Source organism: Panthera uncia (genome assembly GCF_023721935.1).
Source record: "Panthera uncia isolate 11264 chromosome A1 unlocalized genomic scaffold, Puncia_PCG_1.0 HiC_scaffold_16, whole genome shotgun sequence".
Lineage (NCBI taxonomy): Eukaryota > Metazoa > Chordata > Mammalia > Carnivora > Felidae > Panthera > Panthera uncia.
Window position 1 is genome coordinate 77,091,779 of NW_026057576.1, and position 25,626 is coordinate 77,117,404.

The 25,626-nt window shown below is 46.9% G+C and overlaps 1 protein-coding gene across 1 annotated transcript in view; it reads right to left on the reverse strand.

The window, feature by feature from the left end:
- Positions 1-25,626, reverse strand: part of COL4A1 (collagen type IV alpha 1 chain) — a gene marked incomplete at its 5' end in the record, with an annotated part of 154,627 nt that overhangs the window by 83,753 nt on the left and 45,248 nt on the right. The window contains one exon of the mRNA XM_049647331.1: positions 5,845-5,904. Coding sequence (XP_049503288.1) covers positions 5,845-5,904 — 60 coding nt within the window. The remainder of the gene's footprint in view (positions 1-5,844; positions 5,905-25,626) is intronic.

Below are 25,626 nucleotides of genomic sequence, written 5' to 3' on the forward strand. Positions count from 1 at the left end.
CCCCCAGATCAAGATCCTCTTATCTTGAACAATGGAAACTGAGAAGTGCTCTGACCACTGCCTTCCCTTATATTCCCTAAAAGAGATGGGGCCAGTTCAGTGGCTCTCAATCCAGAGCGATTTTACTTCCCCTCCATCCACAACCCCCCCCCCCCGCCGCCCCCTGTGGAAACATCTATCTGGCCAAACCTGGAGACCTTCCGGTTGCCACAAATGGGGGAGAAGGTGCTGGTGGCATCTGGTGGGCAGAGGCCAAGGATGTTGCTAAATATCCTGCATGCAAAGGAACCCCCCACAACAAAAACTAGCCCACCCAAAATGTGAATAGTGCCAAAAGTGAGAAACCCTGGATTCGCTGGTTTCTTCAACTATAAAACAAAGAAGAAGAAGCATTAAAAAATTCAGCACTGCGCCTGACCCAACATAGATGTTCAATACACGTCAACCCTTTCTCTTGCTCTGACATTCCAAAGCCAGGATTTTCCTCTCCTGCCGAGATTGGCTGTGAACGGGCAGACGCTACAATTCAATGTCAAGATGTAGACAGACAGGTTTATATGGCGGCCCAATGTGGGATATTTATTGACTGTGTGACACACATATGGGAACTAAATGGCTGGCGAAGCCCCAAACCATCCGCCGTAATAAAAGAAAAGAGTGTCCCGCAAGAAGAGTGACGCGAACTTCCTCCCAGATTTCCAGGGCCCAACACAGAACGCCTTCCAGATTGGCCAGACTCCTCCACCCTTCCAAATCAGATAAGGCACCCATTTCAGCCCAACAGAAATTCCATTTTCAAAGTTCTCTGCTTTGCGGGTGATCTGGGGCTGTCCTCGCTGATGACACATCACACTGTGCAGGACCCGCGTGCGGAGCGGGGCTCTGACTCACAGTCTACCCAGCGACCACAGGACACGGGGCTTCTTCCCCACGCTGCTGGCAAGCAGCGAGGCATCAGCAGGGTAGAGTACACGGAGGAGACACCCACACAGTTCTTGTTAGGCGACAGAAATGCCACAATTCTGTTTCATGAAGACCCTGCTTCAGACCGTGGTGGGGAAAGCCCCTTGCCAGAGTCACCCGATTAGGAACCATCAGGCCTTTTCAACAATACGCTTATCAACTGGCCACAAGAGGCATTTTCTCAGATGAGCGTGGGTAAGCTCTGTGTGTGTCCTTATGCCTGTGAGTGACCCTGCTCCCTAGGCAAGCACGTCAGGTGCATGAGTGGACACAGAATATGTCTGCACCGCACTTCACCGGGAAGTGGTCCCTTTTTTCGCAGCCCCGGGCCACCTCTGGGCCATGGGGCCGTTCCTTTCTGAGAACCGGGGCACCTGTTTTCTCTGCGCCCCCTGCGATTCGGCTGCTTGCTCCCCACTCGGCTATCCGCCTCGTCTGCACGCCTCTCACCCCTGGTTTGGTGGGGAGCTCCCTGTCTTGAATGCTGTGGGGTCGCAGAAGAGAATGCGTGCTTTACATCAACAGGGGCTCCCGGGGCCAAAACATCTGAAAGACTTCTTCTGTAAGCTCTATGTTGGCAAAACACAAACAGCCAGTTCCCAAGCAGACAGCAGTAACTCTTCGGAATGTGCTGCCTTTCCTAATATCTCACGGAGTTGCGAAAAGCAGGTTCTCAAGCAAAAGAAGAGCTCAACTTTTGTCTGTTTCTGAGTAAGCAAGCATTCAAAACGCTAATCAGGTTAAGCAGCCACCGTTCCCACAGGGCTGAGGCCTCCGGAGGAACACCAAGCCACCGGTACAAACCCGAATTACCTAAGAGAAAGCACCTGAAGATACACGTGCCAGCCAGGGGAGTGGGGAGACAAACATCTCCGAGGACCCCTGACATCCTGCGAAAGCCTCGTGAACGCAGAGCAAGACGCCCAGGGTTAGCCTGATGACTGAGATTAGAACATGCCCAAAGACCCCCTACATTGACACTCACTTATGGCAACTGGAGAATAGAAGACATTCTGCCCAGGAATGACATCTCCCTCGAACACGGGACTTAGCCAGAAAAGGTTTGGCAACTGAGACCGGAGACATTCCAGGGTCCGCCGGTGGATTCTAAGTAGTCAGCATGTGAAAGTTTTCCTCGAGGAGACGTGGAAAAGACATGTGTCAGAAACAGCGATTTCCACATTTCCAAGGCGGCTGACACTCTGTCCCACTTAGGTAACTTTAACTGTCTCAGAGTTATGTGGCTCCTACTATCCTATTTTTAAAAAACAGGTCAATGGGGCCCCTGGGTGGCTCAGTCGGTTAAGCGCCGACTTCAGCTCAGGTCACGATCTTGCGGTCTGTGAGTTCGAGCCCCGCATCGGGCTCTGGGCTGATGGCTCAGAGCCTGGAGCCTGCTTCCAGTTCTGTGTCTCCCTCTCTCTCTGCCCCTCCCCGTTCATGCTCTGTCTCTCTCTGTCTCAAAAATAAATAAACGTTAAAAAAAATTAAAAAAAAAATAATAAAATAAAAAAAAAATAAACAGGTCAAAATTCATCTGACTTGCAGTCATTTGAGAATAGCAAAATAACTCAGAGGAGAAGCGAAGCCATCCGGCAGGAGCTCCAAAGCAGGCCGGTGATCCGAACTGCTAGATCTAGGGGCTGTGATTCTACACCCTCGGCTCATTTTGCATTTAAACCCCATTAGCATGCCCAGGCCTCACTCTGAGAATGGGCGGGGGGCGATGGCGGTGGAGAAGGACCAATTCCTGTCACTGACGTGCCAGCTGAGAATAAAATCCTCTGTTGTCTGACCTCGGGATGGGAGGGGGAGGGGAGGGGAGGGGGAGGGCATCACAGGGGGAACCACGTCTGAAACCCCGGCTCAACCACACTTCAGGTATTCCAGGTCATTAACACTGACCGACATCAGTTTCAAGACAATGAGTGGAGGTTAAAATGTCCTCTTTCGGGGGGGGGGGGGGGGGAAGGACCTCTTCCTTGGTCATGTTATGTGAAACGTGGGGCCTGAAATATTTGTGCTCAAGACACATCTTCAATTTTTGTTGAAAAGACATAATACTAAACCATTTAGCTAGATTTCAAGGGGCCTTCTGAATCCATTGGAAAATTACAGTCTTCTAAAAGATTAATTCAGAATGGTTTAACCTACAGCTTACAAGTATTTCATTTTAAATAGTCTTGTTTTAGGAATAAGATAAAAAATCCCAAGTGGGCAGAGACAGGGTGCTGAGGGGCAGGGCCAGCCAGGAAAGGTCACGGAGGCCCTGGATCCCAGATGTCTGGTCCACTGGCTGGGAATCTTCTTGATGGTCAGCAAGGGGGGAGAGGAGAATTCTACTCTTCCCACCCCACCCCCAAGGGGGCGCTCTGTGGTTTTCTGATTTCAAGGCTCAGGTTGGTCTCAGTGGGAGGCTCGCCTGAGACCACATCACAAGAAAGGGGCACAATCTAATGGCACATCTTCGCCCTCGATGCCTCCTCCCTTTGACTGTCCAGTGCTCAAGTGGGAAGCAGGCATGTTTCCTTGTGGAGATAAACACAGACCTGGCCTCACCTGAGTGTACCAGCCACCTCAAGGGTTCCCTCAATGCTCAAAGGTTTCCTCGATGCTCACTTTTGAAAAGAAATGTTTAAAGACCCTTTCCTTGCGGGGCTGGGTGCTAGATGCTGGCCGTGACTCAGAGGTGACCCCCGCCTTCTCTAAAGATATTTAACCAAATCCAAACTAAAGTGAACCAAGTCTCTGAGTAGCTGTTCTCAAGTCACGGAAAACTCAGCCAAAAATACCTGGAAAGCTACATCTAGATTATTCTGCCTGGTTACATGTTATTAATGGGTGGATTTGGGGTAAAAATGAAAATGAGTCAGGCTGGAAAGCATATGCATGGAATAGGAAGTCTGAAAAAGCAGAGCCGTGGGGCGGGGGCGGGGGGGTGGCCACCACCGGAGTCTGCAGCTGTTGGATGAGAGGGGAGATTGGGAAAGTCGGGGGAATGGACTCCACTCTCTTTGAGAGTGAGACTCGTTACCGCCACCTCCCCTCCAGCTCCTGATGCTTTAAGTTACAAGAAAAACACTGTGATGTTGATACAGGTCTTCAGTTCCTATTTGTTGACATAGGAAAGTTCTACTTTTTATAGTTTTAAGAATGTCTTTGTTAGCTCAGTGTGCTTATGTGTAAAACTCAAGTTAGATCAAAAGAAAAAAGAAAGAGACAGAGAGAGAGAGATATTCCTTGTGGTATGAACATACTTTCCCCCACTATAAAATAACTCTTGCAAATGCACACTGGAACTAGCTAGAAAAACTTCCCAAATAAGAAAATGAACAGACCATGAAGGTGGATTATAGTTGATATGGTTGATAATGAAAGCTATCAATATATTTTCACATACTGCATTTGTTCAAAAAACTATCCAGGGGCACCTGGGTGGCTCAGTCGGTTGAGCATCCGACTTCGGCTCAGGGCATGATCTCGCGTTTCATGAGTTCAAGCCCCAGGTTGGGCTCTGTGCTGACAGCTCAGAGCCTGGAGCCTGCTTCGGATTCCATTTCTCCCCCTCTCTCTGCCCCTCCCCTGCTTGTGCTCTCTGTCTCTCAACAAATGAATAAATGTTAAAAAAAAAATTTTTTTTTAAACTATCCATTGGGGCTCCTGGGTGGCTCAGTTGGTTAAGAAGGTAAGCGTACAACTTCGGCTCAGGTTGTGATCTCACAGTTTGTGAGTTCGAGCCCTGCGTCGGGCTCTGTGCTGACAGCTCAGAGCCTGGAGCCTGCTTCGGATTCTGTGTCTCCCTCTCTCTCTGCCCCTTGCCAGATCACACTCTGTCTCTCTCTCTCTTTCTCTCTCTCTCTCTTTCAAAAATAAACTTTAAAAAAAAACCACACAACCATCCATTAATACTGGTACCACCAACTATGAGTGTATTTAAAAACTAATAATAATGTTGGTACTTTAGCAAGTAGCTAAAAAGAAACGAAACCATTTTCTGTACAGTAAAATTCTCTGAATTTCAAGAGTGTGAGCCTGTGACCTGATAAGCCTGCAGCAGGCCATGAAGTAGAGAATGGACATCCAGGCCTGGCTGACACCCTCAGCGCCCGAGGAGCAGACAGTGGTCCATGGGCCTCCCTGCTCCATACACCCCCGCCTGCCTCGGGCCCCCACTCGTCACAGGCCAACTGGCTTACTGGCCATGTCTTCTCACGGCCACACCTGATGTACAGAACCACGCAGTTTCAGGGTGCTGCACTGACCCCAGGGAAACCCAGGCAGACACCCTCTCTCCAAACAACTGAAACGCACAGATTGATTGCCCTCCAGAGAAAAGGATTTACCCAGGTCTGTGACTCTTAAATGACAGGCAGGAACACTTGCTTAGAAAAATATAATTCAATTTACATTTGGGGAACAATAAATATTTACTGTTTTTATAAATAATTCTGGGCCAGTGTGGGGTTAAAAATACTGATCTGAAGCCCTTAGGTGCAATAGAAACATTTTCTGTTTTGAGAAACGTGCTAAGTTTCGTTCTTACACATGGGTTCCAAAGAATACTACTGACTTGACAGGTTTTCTGCCGATACACGTGTCCCTTCTTGAGTCAAAAAAGGAAAGAAACCGAATCCGTTTTTCTGCATTAACTGCCACTAATTATCACAGTCTTTGGGGAGCTGCTGCTGAGATCCCCCAGACATAATGTTAAGCCTGGTTTTGCTTCATTTGAATCACTCTGGGGAAATTATCAAAATAGTAAGTAATAAGGCTTTAAGATGAACTGCTGATGATTTGGTTAGGTTTAATGCAGTTTTTCATGATTTCCATATCGATGGCAATTCAAAACAAACTGTTACCATTTAAGTTTTGGCCACTTACCTTCTGTCCCTTCACTCCATGGCAGTCACACTTCCCGCAGCCAGAGCCAGCACAACCGCCCTGGAAGGAAGAGAAAAACGTCTTTAAATAGAAGAACTCTTGCAAATTGAGGTCACTTTTTGAATTGAAATGATTTTGGCATCTTCACCTATTTATGGGAAACGTCCTACCCCGTTATGAGGAGTATGACCTCAAAATGTGAGATCTGCACTTGCTCTCATGGGGTTATCATGTACGTAGCCTCTGGCTCCTCTCTCTTGCCCTCATAGATGAAATAGTAATCCTGGAGTAGAGCAAATCAAAGCATTAGTTGCTCCACAAACTGAAGGCTTCTATTTATACTTTTTGGAATCGCCTCTCCAGGGATGATTTTAACAGGGCATCACCCATATTTGCAAGGCTATGATACTGATTAAGGAGTTTCAGACCAGAGACCAGGGAAACTGAGGCCCCAGGAAAGCAGAGTCCATGCTTTGTCCTCCAAATTCCCAAGGACACACAAGTATGCAAAAAATGTTTGTGCAAAGAGGAAATAAATGAAGGAGCTTATTTTAAGCCCAACCTTAGAGAACTGATTTTCAATTCAGTTAAAGCTTGAATGAAAAGAACCCAAGCATGTAATAAAAGCTGGAGAAGAGGAACATTCTCCAGAATAGATCACATATTAGGCCACAAACCAAGTCTCAACAAGTTCAAAAAGATGGAAATCATACCATGTATCTTTTCTGGCCACAATGCAATGCAACTAGAAATCAACCACAAGAAAAAATCTGGGAAGACCACAAATACGTGGAGGTTAAATTACACGCCACTAAACAATGAATGGGTCAATCAAGAAATCAAAGAAGAAATAAAAAAAGTACATGGAAACAAATGAAAATGAAAGCATGATGGTCCAAAACCTTCGGAACACAGCAAAAGTGGTTCTAAGAGGAAAGTTTACAGCAACACAGGCCTACACCAAAAAGCAAGAAAAATCTTAAATAAACAACCTAATGTTACACGTAAAGAAGCTAGAAAAAGAAGAACAAACAAAACCCCAACCCAGCAAAAGGAAGGAAATAATAAAGATTAGAGCAGAAATAAATTGAAACTAAAAAAACAAGAGAACAGATTAATGAAACCTGGAGCTGCTTCTTTGAAAAGATCAACAAAATTGATAAACCTCTAGCCAGATCCATCAAGAAAAGGAGAGAAAATCTAAATAAAGTAATTAATGAAAGGGGAGAATAACAACCAATACCACAGAAATACAAACAATTGTAATAAAATATTATGATATAATATTAATTCTATTAAATCATTATATTAGGACATAATATTAATATATTATTCCAATAAAACAGAATAGAATAATATGCCAACAAATTGGACAACTTAGAAGAAATGGATAAATTCCTAGATGTATATATAATCTACCAAAACTGAAGCAGGAAGAAATAGAAAATTTGAACAGACCAATTGCCAGAAATGAAAATGAATCAGTAATCAAAAAAACCCCAACAAATGAAAGTCTGGGACCAGCTGGTTTCACATACGATTTCTACCAACATTTGAAGAAGAGTTAATACCTAGTCTCAAACTACTCCAAAAATTAGAAGAGGAAGGAAAACTTCCAAATTTATTCTTGAGACCAGTATCATTCTGATACCAAAACCAGATAAAGACACCTCAAAAGAAAAGGGGGAGAGAACTACAGACCAAGATCCCTAATGAACATAGATGCAAAATTCCTCGACAAAATATTAGCAAATTGAATCCAACAATACCTTTAAAAAAATCACTCACCACGATCAAGTGGGATTTATTCCCAGGATGCAAGGGTTGTTCAATACTCACAAATCAATCAACATGATATATCATACCAACAAGAGAAAGGATGAAAACCATACATTCATTTCAACAGATGCAGAAAAAGCATTTGACAAAGTACAACATCCATTCATGATATAAAACCCTCTGATACCTCAATATAATGAAGGCTAACAATGAAGCAGCAGAAAAAGAAATTAAGAAAATAATCCCATTTATAATTGTACCAAAAAAATAAAATAAAATACCTATGAATAAACTTAACCAAAAAGGTGAAAGAAAGACCTGTACCCTGAAACTATGAATCACGGATGAAAGAAATTAAAAACAACACAAAGAAATGGAAAGATAGTCCATGCTCATGGATTGGAAGAACAAATATTGTTAAAATGTCAATACTACATAAAGCAATCTACACATTTAATGCAATCCCTATCAAAATACCAACAGCATTTTTCACAGAACTAGAACAAACAATCCTAAAATTTGTATGGAACCACAAAAGGCCCCAAATAACCTAAGCAATCTTGAAAAAGAAAAACAAAAGCAGAGGTATCACAATTCCAGACTTCAAGTTACATTACAAAGTGGTAATAATCAAAACAGTATGGTACTGGCATAGAAACAGACATAAAAAGAATAGACTAGAATAGACTAGACTAGACTAGAATAGAATAGAAAGAATAGAATAGAAAGTCTAGAAATAAACCCACAATTCTATGGTCAATTAATCTTTCACAAAGGAGGAATGAATATACAATGGGGAAAAGACCATCTCTTCAACAAATGGTGTTGGGAAAAATGGACAGCCACATGCAAAAGGATGAAACTTTTTTTTCACCATACACAAAAATAAACTCAAAATGGATTAAAAACCTAAATGTGAAACCTGAAACCATAGAAATCCTTGAAGAGACAACAGGCAGTAACCTCTCTGACAACAGCCATAGGAACATCTTTCTGGATATGTCTCCTGAGGCAAGGGAAATAACACCAACAATAAAATATTGGGACTACATCAAAATAAAGTTTCTGCACAGCAAAGGAAACAGTCGACAAAACTAAAAAGCAACCAACTGAATGGGAAAAGATATTTATAAACAACATATCCAATAAAGGGTTAGTATACAAAATATATAAAGAACTGATATAATTCAACACCCCAAAGAAACAAACAACCCAATTAAAACTTGAGCAGAAAACATGAACCGACATTTCCCCAAAGAAGACATCCAGATGGCCAACAGACACATGAAAAGATGCTCAACAACATTCATCGTCAAGGAAATATAAACCAAAAAACTACAGTGAGATATCACCTCACACCTGTCAGAACAGCTAAAATCAAAGCACAAGAAACAGCAAGTGCTGGCAAGGTTGTGGAGAAAAAGGACCCCTCGTGCACCTTTGTGGGAATGCAAACTGGTACAGCCACTGTGGAAATCAGTATGGAGTTTCCCCAAAAAGTTAAAAATAGAACTACCCCACAATCCAGCAATCGCACTTCTGGGTATTTACCCAAAAAATATAAGAACGCTAATTCAAAGGGATACATGAACCCCTATGTGTATTGCAGCATTATTTACAACAGCCAAGATATGGAAGCAGCCCAAGTGTCCATCGATACATGAAGGATAGAGAAGAGGTGATGTATACATACGGTGGAATATCATTCAGCCATAAAAAGAATGAAATCTTGCCATTTGCATAGATGCGGATGGAACTAGAGAGTATAATGCCGAGTGAAATAAGTCAGAGAAAGACAAATACCATATGATCTCATTTGTAAGCGGAATTTAAGAAACAAAACAAACGAGCAAAGGAAAAAAAGAGAGACAAAGGAAGAAAGAGACTCTTAACTACAGAGAACAAACTGATGGTTCCCAGAGGGGAGGCGGGTGGGGGAATGGGGATTAAGGAATACACCTGTTCTGATGAAAAACTAAACTAAACTAAACTAAACTAAACTAAACTAAACTAAACTGGCATCCTATAAGAAAAGAAAGCTGGAAAGGAAGGGAACTAACGTGTTCAAAATTTGCCATCATCTTATTTAATCAGCTGACGGTTATTTTTGAGGTAAGTGCTACCATCCCCACTTTTCAGATGCAAGAACTGACTTTGGAGCTTGAATATAACATGCTAGGACAAGGTTGAAATTAGAACCCACCACCAACTTCCATTCCATAAAACTACCAGCACATTAAGAGATAAAAGTATGAAGGTGCTTACGCACATTCGCAAGTTCCTTAGACAAACCCAAATTTTAACCCAAGACAGACACAGGTATTGGAGACAGAATGGAAGGGGGTGTGACAAGAAAAACTTTAGTTAATACGCTTTGTTAGAGGCTGTGTATTAAGTCTGAGATACAATGTGTGCTTCAATTCTGCTTCAAGAGATCATTTCTCAAAAAGAAAACAATACTATTAATAGAACTGTGATCACGTGAAGTCTGTTTCTTTAACGATATCCTCAAGCCTTAGCCCTGTTGCCGTGGAGATCTTCTGCATAAAACAACTACATCTGGGGATATTTATTTCATAAAGTGAAACCTGAACAAGTGCCTCCAAGACAGTGAGCTGTTATTAATTTTATATTTTGGAAATGGGGACAATTGACCACAGTCCAAACAGACTCCGTAGATGATGGTCTTTCTCTTTCCCTGACTCACACGTGTGGCAGTCATCAGCGTGCAATCTCATAACCTCCTAACATCCTACATCAAGCCATGTGCATAGTTTTGCTTCACAATCTGGGTTTTGGTGACCACTCAGAGTTTTCCAAAGACACGAAGCCAAAATCTTAAGCCTGTGCTCCAGAAGGTTCATCCAAAATGCCCAAATCCAAGTACTCAGAGACCCAAGAGATGTTCCTAACAACATCACTGTCTCCTGCCTCCTCCCCACATGACGGGTGGCTGCACCCCACCTGGGCTCCCACAGTGGGGTGACAGGCCTCTACCAAGACACCTGTCCCATGCCCCTCACAACCCTCTACTCGTCTGCCTCCCCAGGACCTGAGAACATTTGGGGGACAGGCCCAGAATCACACCAAGCTTGACACAGACTGTATGTCATCTGAGACTACACGGGTTGTAAGACTCACGCCAAGAGATAAAGAATAGCACGGATTACACAATGACACATCATCCATCGTGAAGATATACTGGAGCTTCAGACTTAATGCATTAATAAATGGGCGTCTTGGAACTGAGGAAATAGAGCAGTGCCTACCCAGTTACTGTGGGCTTGCTGCTGGTGGTGGCCATTTAACCAACCTTAAATAACAGGTGTAGAGAGCAATCCAATGACACGGGTATATCAGCTCCCAACATATTACTGCCTAACTAACAGCACTGTGGGTAAGTACTCCAAAGAGGAAACTGGGTGAGGAGAGTGGGACCGGCCAGGGAGGAGGGGGCTCCCGGGGGTGCTGGGTGAACCCCCAGACCAGAACAGGGTGCCTGTCCAGGACAGTCGCTAGGGCTCTGGATCAGCCTACCCGCCCCCCCCCCGGCCCCCCACCGCCGGCTCCCAGGCAAGCCCTATAAACTCCTGCTCCTGAACCAGGTTCAGGAACACGCCTCTGCTCTTTAAACTCTGCTAACCCCCATCCCACTCCTACAGATGCCAGAAGGGAAAATCACCCAGGCTACTCATTTATCTGGTAGGAAAGAGAGGTCCACCTACCACCCAGGCTTTGTTGGCCAAAACCCAACAACAGCCTGAAGCGGGAAGGCGGGCTTTTCTACTCCCAGCTCAGTATGGTTTCTTCTAAACTCCAGATTAGGCAAAGGATCATGTGGCTGAGGCAAAAATGGCTATTTGGTCTTTCTGGGTTTTCTCTTCTGAAATGTTGATAAAATCTCAGAAGCTTATCTCCGTTCAGTCTGAGGAAGTTATAAACATGAATTTCCTGGAACTGTTCCCTTCAGCTCTCAGCAAATGCTTTAATTGCAAGGGACACCAGATAAGAGGTTACAGGGCCACGACTGTGGACGCTGGGGTCAACGTGCTTCTGGTGCCTTTGCTACAGAAACACAGCCAGCGTGCATGGGTAAACAAATGGGCAGTTTTATCCCGGGCAAGGCTGCGGGTCATGACAAACTCTCAGGGCAATCTGAGACAAGAAATACAGGACTAGAGCCTTTATCACGGGCTCTATTATAGGAATAAAAGATCCCCACCCTGCCCCCACCACCTCATACTGTATATCAAACAAAATTAAAAAAAAAATCCTAGACAAAAGACATTCATGGCTCCTTTCTGATTTATTCTTGTAGGAAATTTTTATTACCAGTGCTGGCCCTACAAGGCAATTCCAAAGGACTAGTAATTCTAATAATACCTAGATTACAGTCAGCCTTTCAGAACAAAAGGCATTTTTAGACCATGATTTTTGTTTCACTTTCTGGGTGGCCTAGCATTTTACGTAAATGGCCCTATTAAAAAAAAAAACTAATTTTTAGACTAAAAAAATTTAAAAATGCATGTTTACTTTGCTAAATAAAATCTATTTTGCTTTTTAAAAAGTTTTTATTTATTTAAGTAATCTCCACACCCAGCGTGGGGCTCGAACTCACGACCCCAAGATCAAGAGTCTCGGGGTCCTCTAAGCCGGCCAGACGCCCCTAAAATCTGTTTTGAAATATCACCATTCTGGTTCTTAACATTGTCGGCACATAATGGTCCATGCTGGATATCACCACGGCACACGAGGTATTTTAGTTGTGATTTAAGGGTATGCTGCTAAAAAGAATACCAATGGTGCTCTAAGGATCCCTTTAAAAAAAAAAAACGTTTATTTATTATTGAGAGAGAGAGAGCACGAGCAGGGGAGGAGCAGAAGGAGAGGGAGACACAGAATCTGAAGCAGGTTCCAGGCTCTGAGCTGTCAGCACAAAGCCCGATGCGAACCCAGGAACAGCCAGATCATGACCTGAGCCGAAGTCGGATGCTTAACCAACAGAGCCACCCAGGCACCCCTCTAAGGATCCCTTTTTAATCAGGTGTAATGCATGATTTTGAAATAGCTAAATAAAGTAAGAGCCTTAAGTAATGTACATCCCAACTCTCTGCTGTGAATCACTAAGTTTAAAAGGGCAAATGAACTATGTAAGTTACTCGGATCCAAAATTTCACTGGTGACCCACCTAACATGTTAAACATGGCGTCGCAAATGTCATGATTTCCTGAGGAAGCACATTTTGCATCTGGACCTTGCAGCAAAATCATGGTGTGCAGGGGTCTCACCGACTCCAACAGCTCCCTACCGGCCACACGTCGAGGGACTTTATGAGGGATGCTCATTTCTACCAGTGTCTGGAACATCGGGCCCCATCAACTAGCTCCCATCCATCTGTTCCAGATTCTAGAATGGGAAAAATCTGTACCCTCTGTGAAGTACTCCTACTTCTTTCTTGTGCCTTTCCCCTCACTGGGGTGCAAGCATCGAGTAAGTCAGCTCCAAGTTAGGAGGAAAGCCTGTGCTTTCCTGCTGAGCAGTGCTCAAACCGAGAGGTCACGGCTGAGGAAGCTGGTCAAAGACGTTCTCCACTCGAACATGGGGAATGTGGCTGAAGACCCCAAATTCTTGGTCTTTGGGGGCTGTGGGTCTTGGTTTCTCTTGCAGAAGTGGGATCTCCATGGCCAACACTGGGGGGGAGCACCTAGACACGGGGAGAATAGAATCCCAGCCAGCTCTCGGGGGGAAAACATCGTATCTATATCCCTAACCCCCTAACGGTGCAGAACAACTTAATGAAAACCACATCCCTCTTGATGATCCTCCTGGCCTCTTCCCGGCAGGACCCACAGCCAATAACCCACCATGGGATTGTAAGAAGTTACGTCCAGTGGGAGCTGAATTGAATTAACTGCATTTTAAACAGAAAAAACACATTTGTTCTAGATGGAGTCTGGCAGACAAACGTGTCCACATACAACTTCAGTGGCCACTTTAAGGGCCAATTAATGATAAAATTTGAAAGCGATGGTACAACATAGCCTTTAGAACAACTGTCTCTTCTAGTCTGTTCCAGTCTCTCTTTTTTTAAATATTTTATTTACTTTTGAGAGAGAGACAGAGTATGAGCAGAGGAGGGGCAGAGAGGGAGGGAGACACAGAATCTGAAGCAGGTTCCAGGCTCTGAGCTGTCAGCACAGAGCCCAACGTGGGGCCCGAACCCACAAACCGCGAGATCATGATGTGAGCCAAAGTCGGACGTTTAACCGACTGAGCCCCCCAGGTGCCCCTGTCCAGTCTGTTTATACGTTTCAGGTCATGACAAATTAATTAATATTATATACATTTTCTTTCATGCCCCAATTTCCAGCATGAGTGCTATGAAGTACATTAAGTTCTAAAAATTCCCTAAGATTTAGGATTTGCAGTCCTAGTGCCAAAGAAGGAAGGAGATCATGGAGGTCAGTGACTCTAGCTTGAAATGAAGCCTATTTCCGGCCCTTCTCTGATCTTCAGACCAACAGGGAGGTCTCCTCAACATTAAAGTGACTTCCCTGTGGGAATGCAGGGAGGGGGGAGGTTTGCGGATTCAGTTTGGAGAGCGCCTTTCTGCTTAACCGAAGGATGCCAAGTGCTCTGCGTGTGTGTGCATGCACGCGTGTGTGAGTGGGGGGTGAGGGGTGTGGGTGAGAGACAGACAGAGCGCAAGCCCATACATACACTCGGTCCCGCTGATCTGCCAGCTGTGACATAACTTTTTGCAGGAAAGGCATATTCGGAATGGGTTTAACAATGAAGTCCTCCATTTCCCCGCTTCTTTCCTGCTTCTGATGGAAGGTAGACCTTTGACATCACTGCTTTCACAAGTTTTATGTGTTTCCCATCCCACCAAATAGGGACATGTGGACATCTGCCAAGTCTAAACAGCTTATCTTTCAAATTCCTTTGTACATTCCCCATGCTGTGCAAAATGTCAGAATAGTTTTGTGGTGATATTACCATCCCGATTTTCTTCCTGGTTGTAGCACTTCTTCAGGGAAGCTTTGGAATCATTATCCAACCAAAGAAATATGTGGAGACAAAGGCATGTATTTCAGAGCTGCTAGGGCAGAAATTAAAGGTGTGCAGGAATGAATAGTGGGGCTCTCCTACCTCCCCCTCCCCCCACCATGGGACTGTCAAATGGGACAGATGCTGGACGACTGTTCGGCAGTGTCTCAGGGCCTGAACATACACACGGGGGCTTTCCTAGATGATTCCACGCCTGGCATGTGCCCCACAGGTGTGTATGTGTTCACGTGCATCGCGGGGACATCATCGAGAGACACGCTCACGTGCAGCTAACCACATTTGCCCTTATCACATGCTACCAGACTTTGATCTTTGCCGTTCCGTTATTTTTCGTTCTATTTCATTACCAATAAAGTGCTGATGTGGTCAATCAGAGAGGACCACCAAAAGAAACGCATCAAGAGTCCACCTTCTTTTTGGACATTAAAATATCGTAAATGCTGCTTACTGCCATGAGGTTCTGCAAAATGGCCCTCCACACCTCCACGCACCCACTGCCCAGGCGGGACAGCCCTGAAAGAGAACCTTAACTCTCAGAAGAACACACACTGGTCCCGCTGCACTGACTTCAAGGACAGGTGAAACTATCCAGGGTGAAAAAGTCCAAAAGGTGGGGGGTCGCCTAACCCAGGGTGGTTCCTGGGTGCCAGACATGGTCTCTGCTTGATCAGTCGGGTGTCTACATGAGGCAGGGGTTCCCATTTGCAAAAGGTCACTGAGCTGGGAACTCACAGTTTTTGTACTTTGTTGTATTTCAATCAAATCAGATAAAGCATATTCAAGAATGGTCATATTCAGGGGGAGCCCTCTACACATGGGCGTGGGCAACCACAACACGGGGTACCCTCACACACACGACACTGAGTGAAGGGAAGCCCGGCACAGCAGAGCGAGCCCGGTGAGTCCATTGATACAAAGCTGAAAACTAAACAGAATTAAGTTGAATGCTGGCTACCCCCAGGGGCTGTCGGTGAGGGGAAGGGGGACCAAGGGGTTTCCAGGCTTCTGTTTGGTGGGTGTGTTCTGTTTGTGCAAGATGCACTCAACTGTGTCCGTATCATTTCACACGTTTCTTCAATAAAATTTACCCCCCCCCAAAAGTTTAAAACTTATTAGCAAACTGGAGAGCGAAATAGAGGCCAGATGTTACAGTGCAAATAGCAATTTCTCAAAAGCTTACATTTGTGCAGCATTTTTGAACTTCCAGAACTATGTTTGGCATTATGGATGTAAGGATGATTAATCTCCAAGGGGCTCTCCATCCATGTTCTGTTATCTGCGTGTGTTTTATTATATCGGTCTCATTTTGTTTTGATAAATGTTAGATGCAATTCAAAGGATGTGAAAATTATCCTGCGTCGTTAGTTCAATGGAAGGGAGGATTTTGTTTAACTAAAACAACATTTCTGTTTCATTCAATCATGGAAAACATGGAAACCAAATACCCTTACTACTTTCTGGACTTACAAAATTTTTCTGTTCCCATTTGAAAACAACTGCAAGTGTTGATGCATTCTTGGCAAAAAAACAAATTAGCATGAAACCTTTGAGAAACAAACTGAACTTGTGACATGAGCACGTCTGAGTAAGCGCAGTGCGTGGGAGGCTGGGGCCCGTGGGGTCTGCGGGGGCTCCCAGCAAAACCGCACGCGGAGGAAGCTGGTGGGGGGGGGGTGTCTGCCTGGCTCGCCTGACCGTCAGCCTGGGATCGTGGGTCTGTGCAGATGTCACCCACCCTACGATCTATGTGGTCTCATTTTCATGTCTTTTCCGCCCCTTCTCCCATTCGGTGGGGCTGGACGTTCAAGGTCCCCGCCTGGGGAATGGAATGGGCCAGAGGGAATGGCTGGGGCCTCACTTCACCTCCAGGTCATGTCTTGTCCAGCTGCAAGCAGATGTGACTATAATTAGCGGCCCCGTGACAGTGGCTCAGAGGTCTCTGTGTGAAATGAGTTGGTGGGCCGGCGTGTCCCCTGGGACACATGGGTGGGGCAAGGCTGAGGCCAGAACCGGGAGGCCAGGGGCTCTCCCTGGTGCTGCTGACTCACCAGTTCCGGGGAGGTGATGTGAGTCTCCAGCCCAGGGGTCCTCCCACTGAGTCGCTCCCCGAATGTTCCTCCAGGGCAAGAGGCCGTCCTGGGTGAAGGTGTGGACTCAGGGGCTCCTTGGCCACAGAGGGAACACATTTCCTACTTACGGGGGGAGGGAAGGAGCCCTCCCCCAATAAAACTCTTGCTCTTGGCTACTGTCCCCCCAGCTCCCGAACCCCTCCGGCCGGCCCTGCCCCACTGCCTCGACTTCCCCCCCACACACACACACACCGTGTCCACCCGGTCGCCTCCTCAGAGACCCCTTCCCGAGTGCCACACGTACATTTCCCAGCCACTCTTTGAAGCCCAGAACGTTTCACCCAGCCAGGCTAGGGGAAAAAAAAAAAAGTTGGACTATTTTCTCCAGCTTTGGGAAAATGCGCAAGCCTCTGTTGGGCTGAAGTCCGTGGGGCTCTTCTGGCTATTTTTGTTTTTTGTTTTTCATCCTTCCTCTCGCTGTGGCTCCAAAACACAAAGCAGACTTGACTGCTTCCATGCCCTGGTCCGGCCACTGCCTGTCAGACATCCGCCTTTATTTCTGAAGCCCCAGACCAGCCCACAGGGGGTGAGTCCACAGGACGCAGCCGCTCCCTCGTGGGCCTGAGCCGCCCATTCACCCACACTTGGTCTCAGTCCCCAGCGTGACTCATCTTTGACCTGATGGGTGGTTGGAGTGTGGCACCTGCCGCACCTGACACAGGCCAGGCGCGCGTAGCACTAAGCACGTTAGCAAGCGGGATGAGGAGGCGTGAGATGACAAGGTGTCGCCTCCTACAAGAGAGGGGAGCGGAGTCCCACAGATGCAGAGGCGGGGGCCCTGCACCCTGTCCCAGTGCAGAGGGATCTCCAGGGCAGGTCCCAGTATAGAGGTGACAGACTGGGGGGTGCTGGCCTGGAGGGGGAGGGCAGAACACGGGGAGGGAGTGTTGCTGCGAAGAAAGAGGTGAAGGGGAAACAAAGCGGAGCAAAAGGGCACTCGGCCCCGGGGTGTGGGACGCGGGTGTTGGGGCACAAGGGGGACACTGGCGGCTGTGGAGACAGAGTCCCAAACACATGCTTCAAGAGGATGTGCTGTCCTAGGAACAAAGCAGAATGAGGGAGAGCTGGCAAGGGAGGCTGGTCGGGGTGGGCACTGGTGCCAGCTGGGCAGGTGATGAGTGACAACACACATTCCTGAGGCTGGTGGGGAGTCGAATTTGGAGGTCTGGGCGAAAAGGGCGTAGCTGACTCCCTGCAGAGCCCCGGCCCTTCCCAGCTTCTGTGTTTACTCTTTCGGAGGCCAGGGACTCTGACTCCAATCAATCTATAATCACGGTCTTAAAGTGACAGCACATTGCCTGGACGACCTCAATCCCGACAGCTGGGTGTAACAGGTGCCTTCTTCATTAATTCCTGGTCGTAAATAGAAGAGCGCTTAATCTACTGTTCATGGGGTCTCCAGGATTCACATGTAATTCAGAAGCATGTTCTGAAGCAGAAGTGCTGTGTGCTTTCTGCACACCCATCGGTATGATCCGATGCCCCTGGGGTGGGAGAAGCAAGACAGGGCTGCGCTCCAGGATGCCCTAAAGGGCTGGAGAGGAAACACAGATGCAGAGGAAGGGAGGAAAGGGGACAGAGAGAGAGGAGGCAGGAGGGGATGTGAAGCGGGTAGCCCCAGGCCCCGTCCTGCTTGCTCTCGGCCTGGACAGCAAGAACCCTCAAAGGGGGCTCCTTGGGGCGCCTGGGCGGCTCAGTCAGTTAAGCATCTGACTCTTATTTAGGCTCAGGTCATGATCTCACAGTTTGTGGGTTTGAGCCCTGCGTTGGGCTCTGCGATGACCATGCGGAGCCTGCTTGGGATTCTCTCTCCCTCTCTCTCTGTCCCTCCCCTGCTTGCTCTCTCTCTCTCTCTCTCTCTCTCAAAATAAATAACTTCAAAAAATAAAAGTGGTCCCTTGGACCATGTTGCTGCCGGTCTCTTGTGCTCACCCTGAACCTGAATCCCAGATTCACAGTATTTCTCCCCACACCTTGTATCACAGTTTTGGCAACATCACATGAACACATTTCCTCCACGATACTGTGGCAAGGGCGCCACACCTCTGCAGGAAGGTGGACAGACGGCCCGGCCGCGAGAAGCCCCTGCTCAGCCCACCCCCACCCAGCACCTTCGCCGGCACTATACCTTCCAAAAAACTCCTAACTGCACCTAAATGTGAAATCAAAACAGCATTCAGTGAACTTCAGATGCTTCTCCTATCATGACCCAGAAAATGCGCTGCATTTTACCACGGTAATGAAAAATTCCCAACAAGCAGACCCGCCGAAAGCCCCGCTGCATGTCTACTGGGCAGCTGTCAAGAGGGATTTATGCTGGGCAGTTTTCCCATCAACAGGGCTCTTTAAAGAGATCTCCCAAAGGCTCCACGTGTTCTAGGGAAGTAACGGATAACCAGCACTCAGGCACGGAGACCCGCATTATACTGTGTATTGAAAGGTGGGGTCAGGGTTCTATGTCTCCCATCGTGCCCCATCGTGCTCCACATCCTGGTCCTCTAGGGACGCCAACAGTTCGTAACACACTTAAAAGGGACACACAAAAGCCCAAGTGACCAGCGAAGCATCACCGTTGTGACTGACCTGCGACTTGAATCCAGAGCTTGACTAAACCAGCGGCCACAAGATTGCCACGTTTTTTTTTTCCTGCGACAATTAAATATTTTAAATGCTTGCTAATTTCTCCCGAGATTAGCGACACCACCAACCTCCTCCAGTCTCTTGGAATGTGATCCAAGTTGAGTGACACTCCCTGACGCTCTGTTTCCATCCTAACAGGATACATTCTCCTTGTCAAAGCAGGCAGAAAGCTCTCCTTTTCTAGGGAATTCTGGGCACACCGTGGTCTGGTGCACTGGCCGCACAGGCCTCCCCCCCGCCCCGTAAGGATCTGATGAGCACACATACATGCTGGGCTCTGTCCTCCTACTTCAGAGGGTGAAAGGGGGGCTCAGACGGGACTCACGCTCTCCAGGAGTCACACACAGAGGTGACCCAATGCTCAGGCCTGAGCCTGCTCTCAATGGTGGAAAGGTCAGGTGCCAAGGCTTCAGAGGCAGCCTTAAATAAGGTAAGGGTGTCAGAGAAAAGGTGTTGGCGAGGCTGGGTGAATGCCAGCTGGTGGGTCCTGGATGGCCCACAGAGGGGATTCTGTGCCATTCAACCGGCCACGGGGACGTTGAAAAGTTCTGAACCGAGAGAAATTCCCTCCCTGCTGGCAGTGAGGTTAGTGTGGGCACAAGGGCCCTGAGGGAGGCAGGCGACAGGGGGAGGGAAGGGAAGGAGGCAGCTCTGAGAAGAGGAGGTGGGGCAGGACGAGGTAGAGGAGGGGAGGGAGGGGTCAGGGACTGAGGGTCACAGGAGCTACAGCTCCACTAGGTGTGGAGTAGGGAAAGGATATTCTCCAAAGAGCCCGATCCCAAGGAGGGGAAAGCGAGGAGAAGGGGAGTGGAGAGACAGGGGAGGGGAGGGGAAAGATAGGAAGGGAGGGGAAAGGAGGCAAGAAAGCAATGTGTCTTGTTTCATGATGGGAAATGGTCACCAATTTTCATTTTCTTCGTTGGCAGTTCTGTCCATTAGAGCAATTTCTTCTTTTTTTTTTAAGTTTATTTATTTTGAGAGAGAGAAACAGAGAGCACGAGTGGGGGGAGGGGCAGAGAGAGAAGGGGGGAGAGAGAGAATCCCAAGCAGGTAGCCAGCTGTCAGTGCAGAGCCCGACTCAGGGCTCAAACCCACGACTGCGAGATCATGAGATCATGAGCCAAAACCAAGGGTCAGATGCTCAACCGACTGAGCCACCAGGCGCCCCTCAATTAGCCTCATTTCAAGCTAAGATTTTATTCTCTGCCAAAGTGTAGATCTCATATCTTCTTATCAAACTTTAATTCATAATCCTATTCATTGATGCAAGAAATCATGTAAATCCTTAGCAAGAAATACTATAGATCCAGCAGACCATCCCTAAAATTCATCTCGGCCAGTCGCCCATGAAATGTCCGAGAGCCACTGACATGAACACAAGCCCGGGTGATGTTCACGCACCGTCCTCAGTGACATGAGGGACCGTGCCCGAGGCACAGCTCCTTCCTGCAGGCGTGTTCTAGTCCAGGAGGAGAAAAACACCCCAAACTAAAGAAGTCAGGAGCATTCATGTTACTACCTCTGCAAGAACGCAAGAAGGAGAAACTTATTTTGGACTGAGCTGATACACCCAGTGGGAGGAGAGAGGTCGCTGCTTGGCGGCCAGGCCCCATCAGGGTGGCTCCGGGTGGCTTCCCGGAGGCGGCGGGGAAGACGGCACAGCCTGGAGGGGCAAACGTGGACGTTCCAGGAGGAAGTAGGTGAACCATGCACAGAGGAAGGAGAGGAAGGCAGGAATCACAGAGGAATCACAGAGGACCAGACCCCAAGAGGGCACGGTGGGGAATGAGGCTCTCGGCCACACGGGTAAGACTCTGCACACCTCCCCAGCATGGCGAGATGCCATGCCCCACCGTGGGAAGGCCGTATGGGGTGTTCAGTAGCAAAGACCGTGCCAGATAGTCCTTCTTGTGGGGTACGACCTAACCACACAGCACGGCAAATAAGTGCACATGACAGTGTCCACAGATTTAATGCTACTTCCATCTCACAGAGACACTAAAACATCCTGTCAGGACAGTGGCATCACAGCTGTTCACCTGTTGTGTCAGATGCGGGACGCACTTTGGAACAACATGCACGCGGAGGCTAATCCCAGCCAGAATGACGCCAAAGGGTCATTTTTGTAACTGCGCTCAGTCTCAGATACCAGACTCATCTGTAAAGCCACTTTTCAAAGGCAGATTTACACTCTTCATAAATGATAGATTCTCAGATGTCTCGGTCCAGTCCTCCACACCCAGACGAAGCATCCCCCCCCCCCCCCCACCACCGCCAAGGATGTTATTACTTGATCTGTATCTTTGAAACCAGAGTTGAAAACCTAAGCAAAATGTGAACAGAAGTGTCACATGGTACACCCAGCGGGTGACCGAACTCCTCACAGCAGGGGTTCTCTGCGTTTGACAGAAGCTCGGGGATCCGTGTGGGGGTGTGCTACGTGACGTATTTCTGGGTCCCATGCACATTTTAGCAAGACCTCCACTAAAACCTTCCACGAGTTCGTCGGGCTTTCATGGAGCATAATGGACGGTAAACCAAAAATGCTACTTTGCAAACCGTAGTGGCACTTCTGAAGGACCCACCTAAACACACAAGCAAAGCACTTATGGTTAAAGGAGAGAAAATGGGGCAAACCACAGGAGGAAGTGAAGCGCCTGGTGGTCAGGCAGTGGTTTCTCGGCGGCAAGCTCTGGTATTTACGCTGTGGCCGAGAGAGGGTGCCCCGCGATACCTCTGAGGTTCCTGTGCGGCCCTGAGGTCAGCTGCACATGTTTGGTTTGTGCAGAGCCATCATTTCTAAACCACACCTCCCACTCTGTCCCTGAGCAGAACCCTATTCCTACACCCTCCAGTTTGCCAGCAACTCCTAAAACCACACAGGCTAATCCACATACACATGTCCGTAGCTATCAAAATGTGTGATGACTCCAGAAACCCCGACCTTTCCCAAGAGAATTAAGAAAAATATTAAGCGGACTTAAGCCATTCAGAATTTATTATAAAAGTGAAATAAATAACATATGAAAACGAGCACTCATTCTATTTCCCTGATCCTTCCATTGGAAGGATACACAAATACCCCTACTTTCTCTTTCTCATTTACGTTCATTAAATTCTTATTTCCTCAGAGAGACACTGTGCACACAGTACAACAGAGCCCAAGGAGATTTGTGGGAACAAAAATATGGTTCTTAATGGTACAGCACCCACAGCAAGCATGTTAATATCTAGAAAATTCGAGAAAACCTTTTGCTACCATGGATGGAGTTTAAAGAGAACCCATGTGGAGTCAGGGTGAACTGGACTGTGAACACGATTCAGAACAAGTACTTTCTGGGGAGGTATATCGCCTCGGAAACCAAAACCACTCTTGTGCTTTTAACGACTATATTTCCACATTTTGATGGACATCTTCACGTGCTAGATGGCAGCTAATCCTCTCCTGGAAAAACTAGAGCATCTCTGCTAGGAGCTGCCCATTGTAGAGTTCAAACGTCTACCCTAATTTCTAAGCAAAGGTTCATTTTTAGAGCAGCCCATTACTATTTCTGCATCTGGGAGAACAAGGCACTGGTCGAAGGGGACACTAAGGAATAAAGACGGGATGAGGCACCTGGCATGGGGAGAAAGATACCCTGGATGCAGTGAAGCGAGCCAGTTCTTGGGCAAAATCAAGTATGGATAAGCCAAAGGCCAATACAAATATTCAGAGGAGGACCTGGCCAAACAACACCTAAAACCTGGAATCTTTAGGAGATTACAGTCATAATGACACAATCGGCCAAATTCATGACCAACCGGCAACGACCCGGTTTTTCTCTACAGGTGGTGTCACTGACAGTTCAGAGCATCGGTGTGGATTTTCGGGTTAAAATGGCAGAACTGGCCTCCACTCCAATTCATGTCATGTCTTGCAGGGAAAATGCCAGGTGACAACCCAATTCTTTCGGGTTCCTTGTCCTTTACTTGTTTCTGGTTGTTAGATTCCAACCCAAGTGCCTCCAACTTCCAACCCAAGTGCGTCCAAAGTCACTGCTCTCTTAAATTATCAAAGAGATTTTGGCCATAAATCACTATCACATTAAGAATCAATAGCATCCCATGGGGCGCCTGGGTGGTTCAGTCGGTTACGACAGCCAACTTTGGCTCAGGTCGTCATCTCACGGTTCAAGCCCTATGTCAGGCTCTGTGCTAACAGCTCAGAGCCTGGAACCTGCTTCAGATTCTGGCCCTCTGCCCCTACCCAGCTTGCACTCTGTCTCTCTCATAATAAATTAACATTTAAAAAAAATCAACAGCATCCTAGTTCATATATGAACCACAATGTCTCCAGGCTCATCACATACTTTCTAGTGTGTTATTGCTTCGATATGAACTTTGTGGTTGTTCTTGACCTCATTTGCACAGAGAAATACGGGCATTATGTGTCTCTGTGCACGTCTGTGTGCATACATGACATATTCCTTTCTGATGAGCTAATTATTGACGCCTCTCGTTTGCCTTTTTGATCAATTCACAATGTACTTCTACAGAACCCTGAACTTGGAAATCTACTTCTGAAATCAAACAAATCCCATTGTTTTCGCCATTAAAAGAAATGGAGTTGTTTTGACTAGGCTGCTCAGAGAATAAATACAGGAGTTCTCACCCCCTGGATTGAGATCGATTGGTGACCCATTGTGTGCCGGGCCCGTGATGCAGCATCTGAGGCCGTGAGTGAGTCCGCGCCCACGGGGAGGTCCTGCAGCCAGAGCTTGACCGGAGCACACCCCACCGCGCGTGGTAACACGCATTACCACAGGTGGGTGGTTGAGACGTAGTAGATGTATTTTAGAGTTACCAGCATCCAGTCCCTAAACATCAGGATGAAGTGTACTTTGAACAGATGGAGTGTTACACACGGAAATTTCTGTTCGTAGCCTTGCACAGACTGAAAACAAATTTACAGTGGTCTGTGCTGTGTTTCCCCGTAGGGTACACTCATTCAGTCTGCACATTTATTCAGCCATAACATGCATCAGCCATGGAGCATGTGACATAGAAGACTGGTGTGGGTCAACGACAGCTTCACACCTTGCTATTAGTGTCTGACAAATAAAAGTATCCCAAATCCAATGGGTTAATTTAGATGGTGATATATGCTTTGAATTTTTTATTTCAGTCTATTTACTACAACCATGTGCCTTCTCTCCATTAAAAATACAGCCTGGGATTACCGGCTGATGAATTAATGAATTCATGAACTAATACAGAATGAATTAATGAATTAATGAATTACCAATGAATTACTGCAGAAGCTAATAGATGATACTACCTGAAGCTGTTGTAGATTTCAATTTTTAGTTGCACTAGGGCTTTTGCTAATCTGACCATACGAAGGAACCTGACACGCAGTGGTTTCCAAAATACATATTTTCTAAACCCTTAAATTACTAAGTAACTTCAAAAAATAAAGACGAAGTGGTGCCCAGTACAGTTTCAGGGTACACACATTTCATTGCATTTCATTGCATCACAAATGGAAAAGACACGTAGGATATACACAGCCTTGATCTATCACCCATGGTAAGATAGACCGTGATCTATCAGTCATGCTCACTGGCAGCACTGATCAACCCAGAGGGCCTGCTCTGCGGCTCACCCAGCTCCAGGTGGCATCTGGCCTGAACGTCCCCACCACCCCACCCAGCCCCGAGGGGAGGCCTTGCTCCATACCTTAGTCTGCGCCTCGCCCAGCTTCCAGAACCACACACAACTGGGCTTTACCCTCCTGTCCGTTTGTATGTTTTACCTTTTTATTTTATTTTTTTTTTTAATTTTTTTTTCAACGTTTTTTATTTATTTTTGAGACAGAGAGAGACAGAGCATGAACGGGGGATGGGCAGAGAGAGAGGGAGACACAGAATCGGAAACAGGCTCCAGGCTCCGAGCCATCAGCCCAGAGCCTGACGCGGGGCTCGAACTCACGGACCGTGAGATCGTGACCTGGCTGAAGTCGGACGCTTAACCGACTGCGCCACCCAGGCGCCCCATGTTTTACCTTTTTAAGGCAATACTCTCCAGACCTTGTTTTGCTTCCAACAAACCACCTTTTCCTCCTCCCCCACCAGCCCAGCCCCAATTATTTTGTATTGTTTTTAGCTCACGGACCCTAATGAGG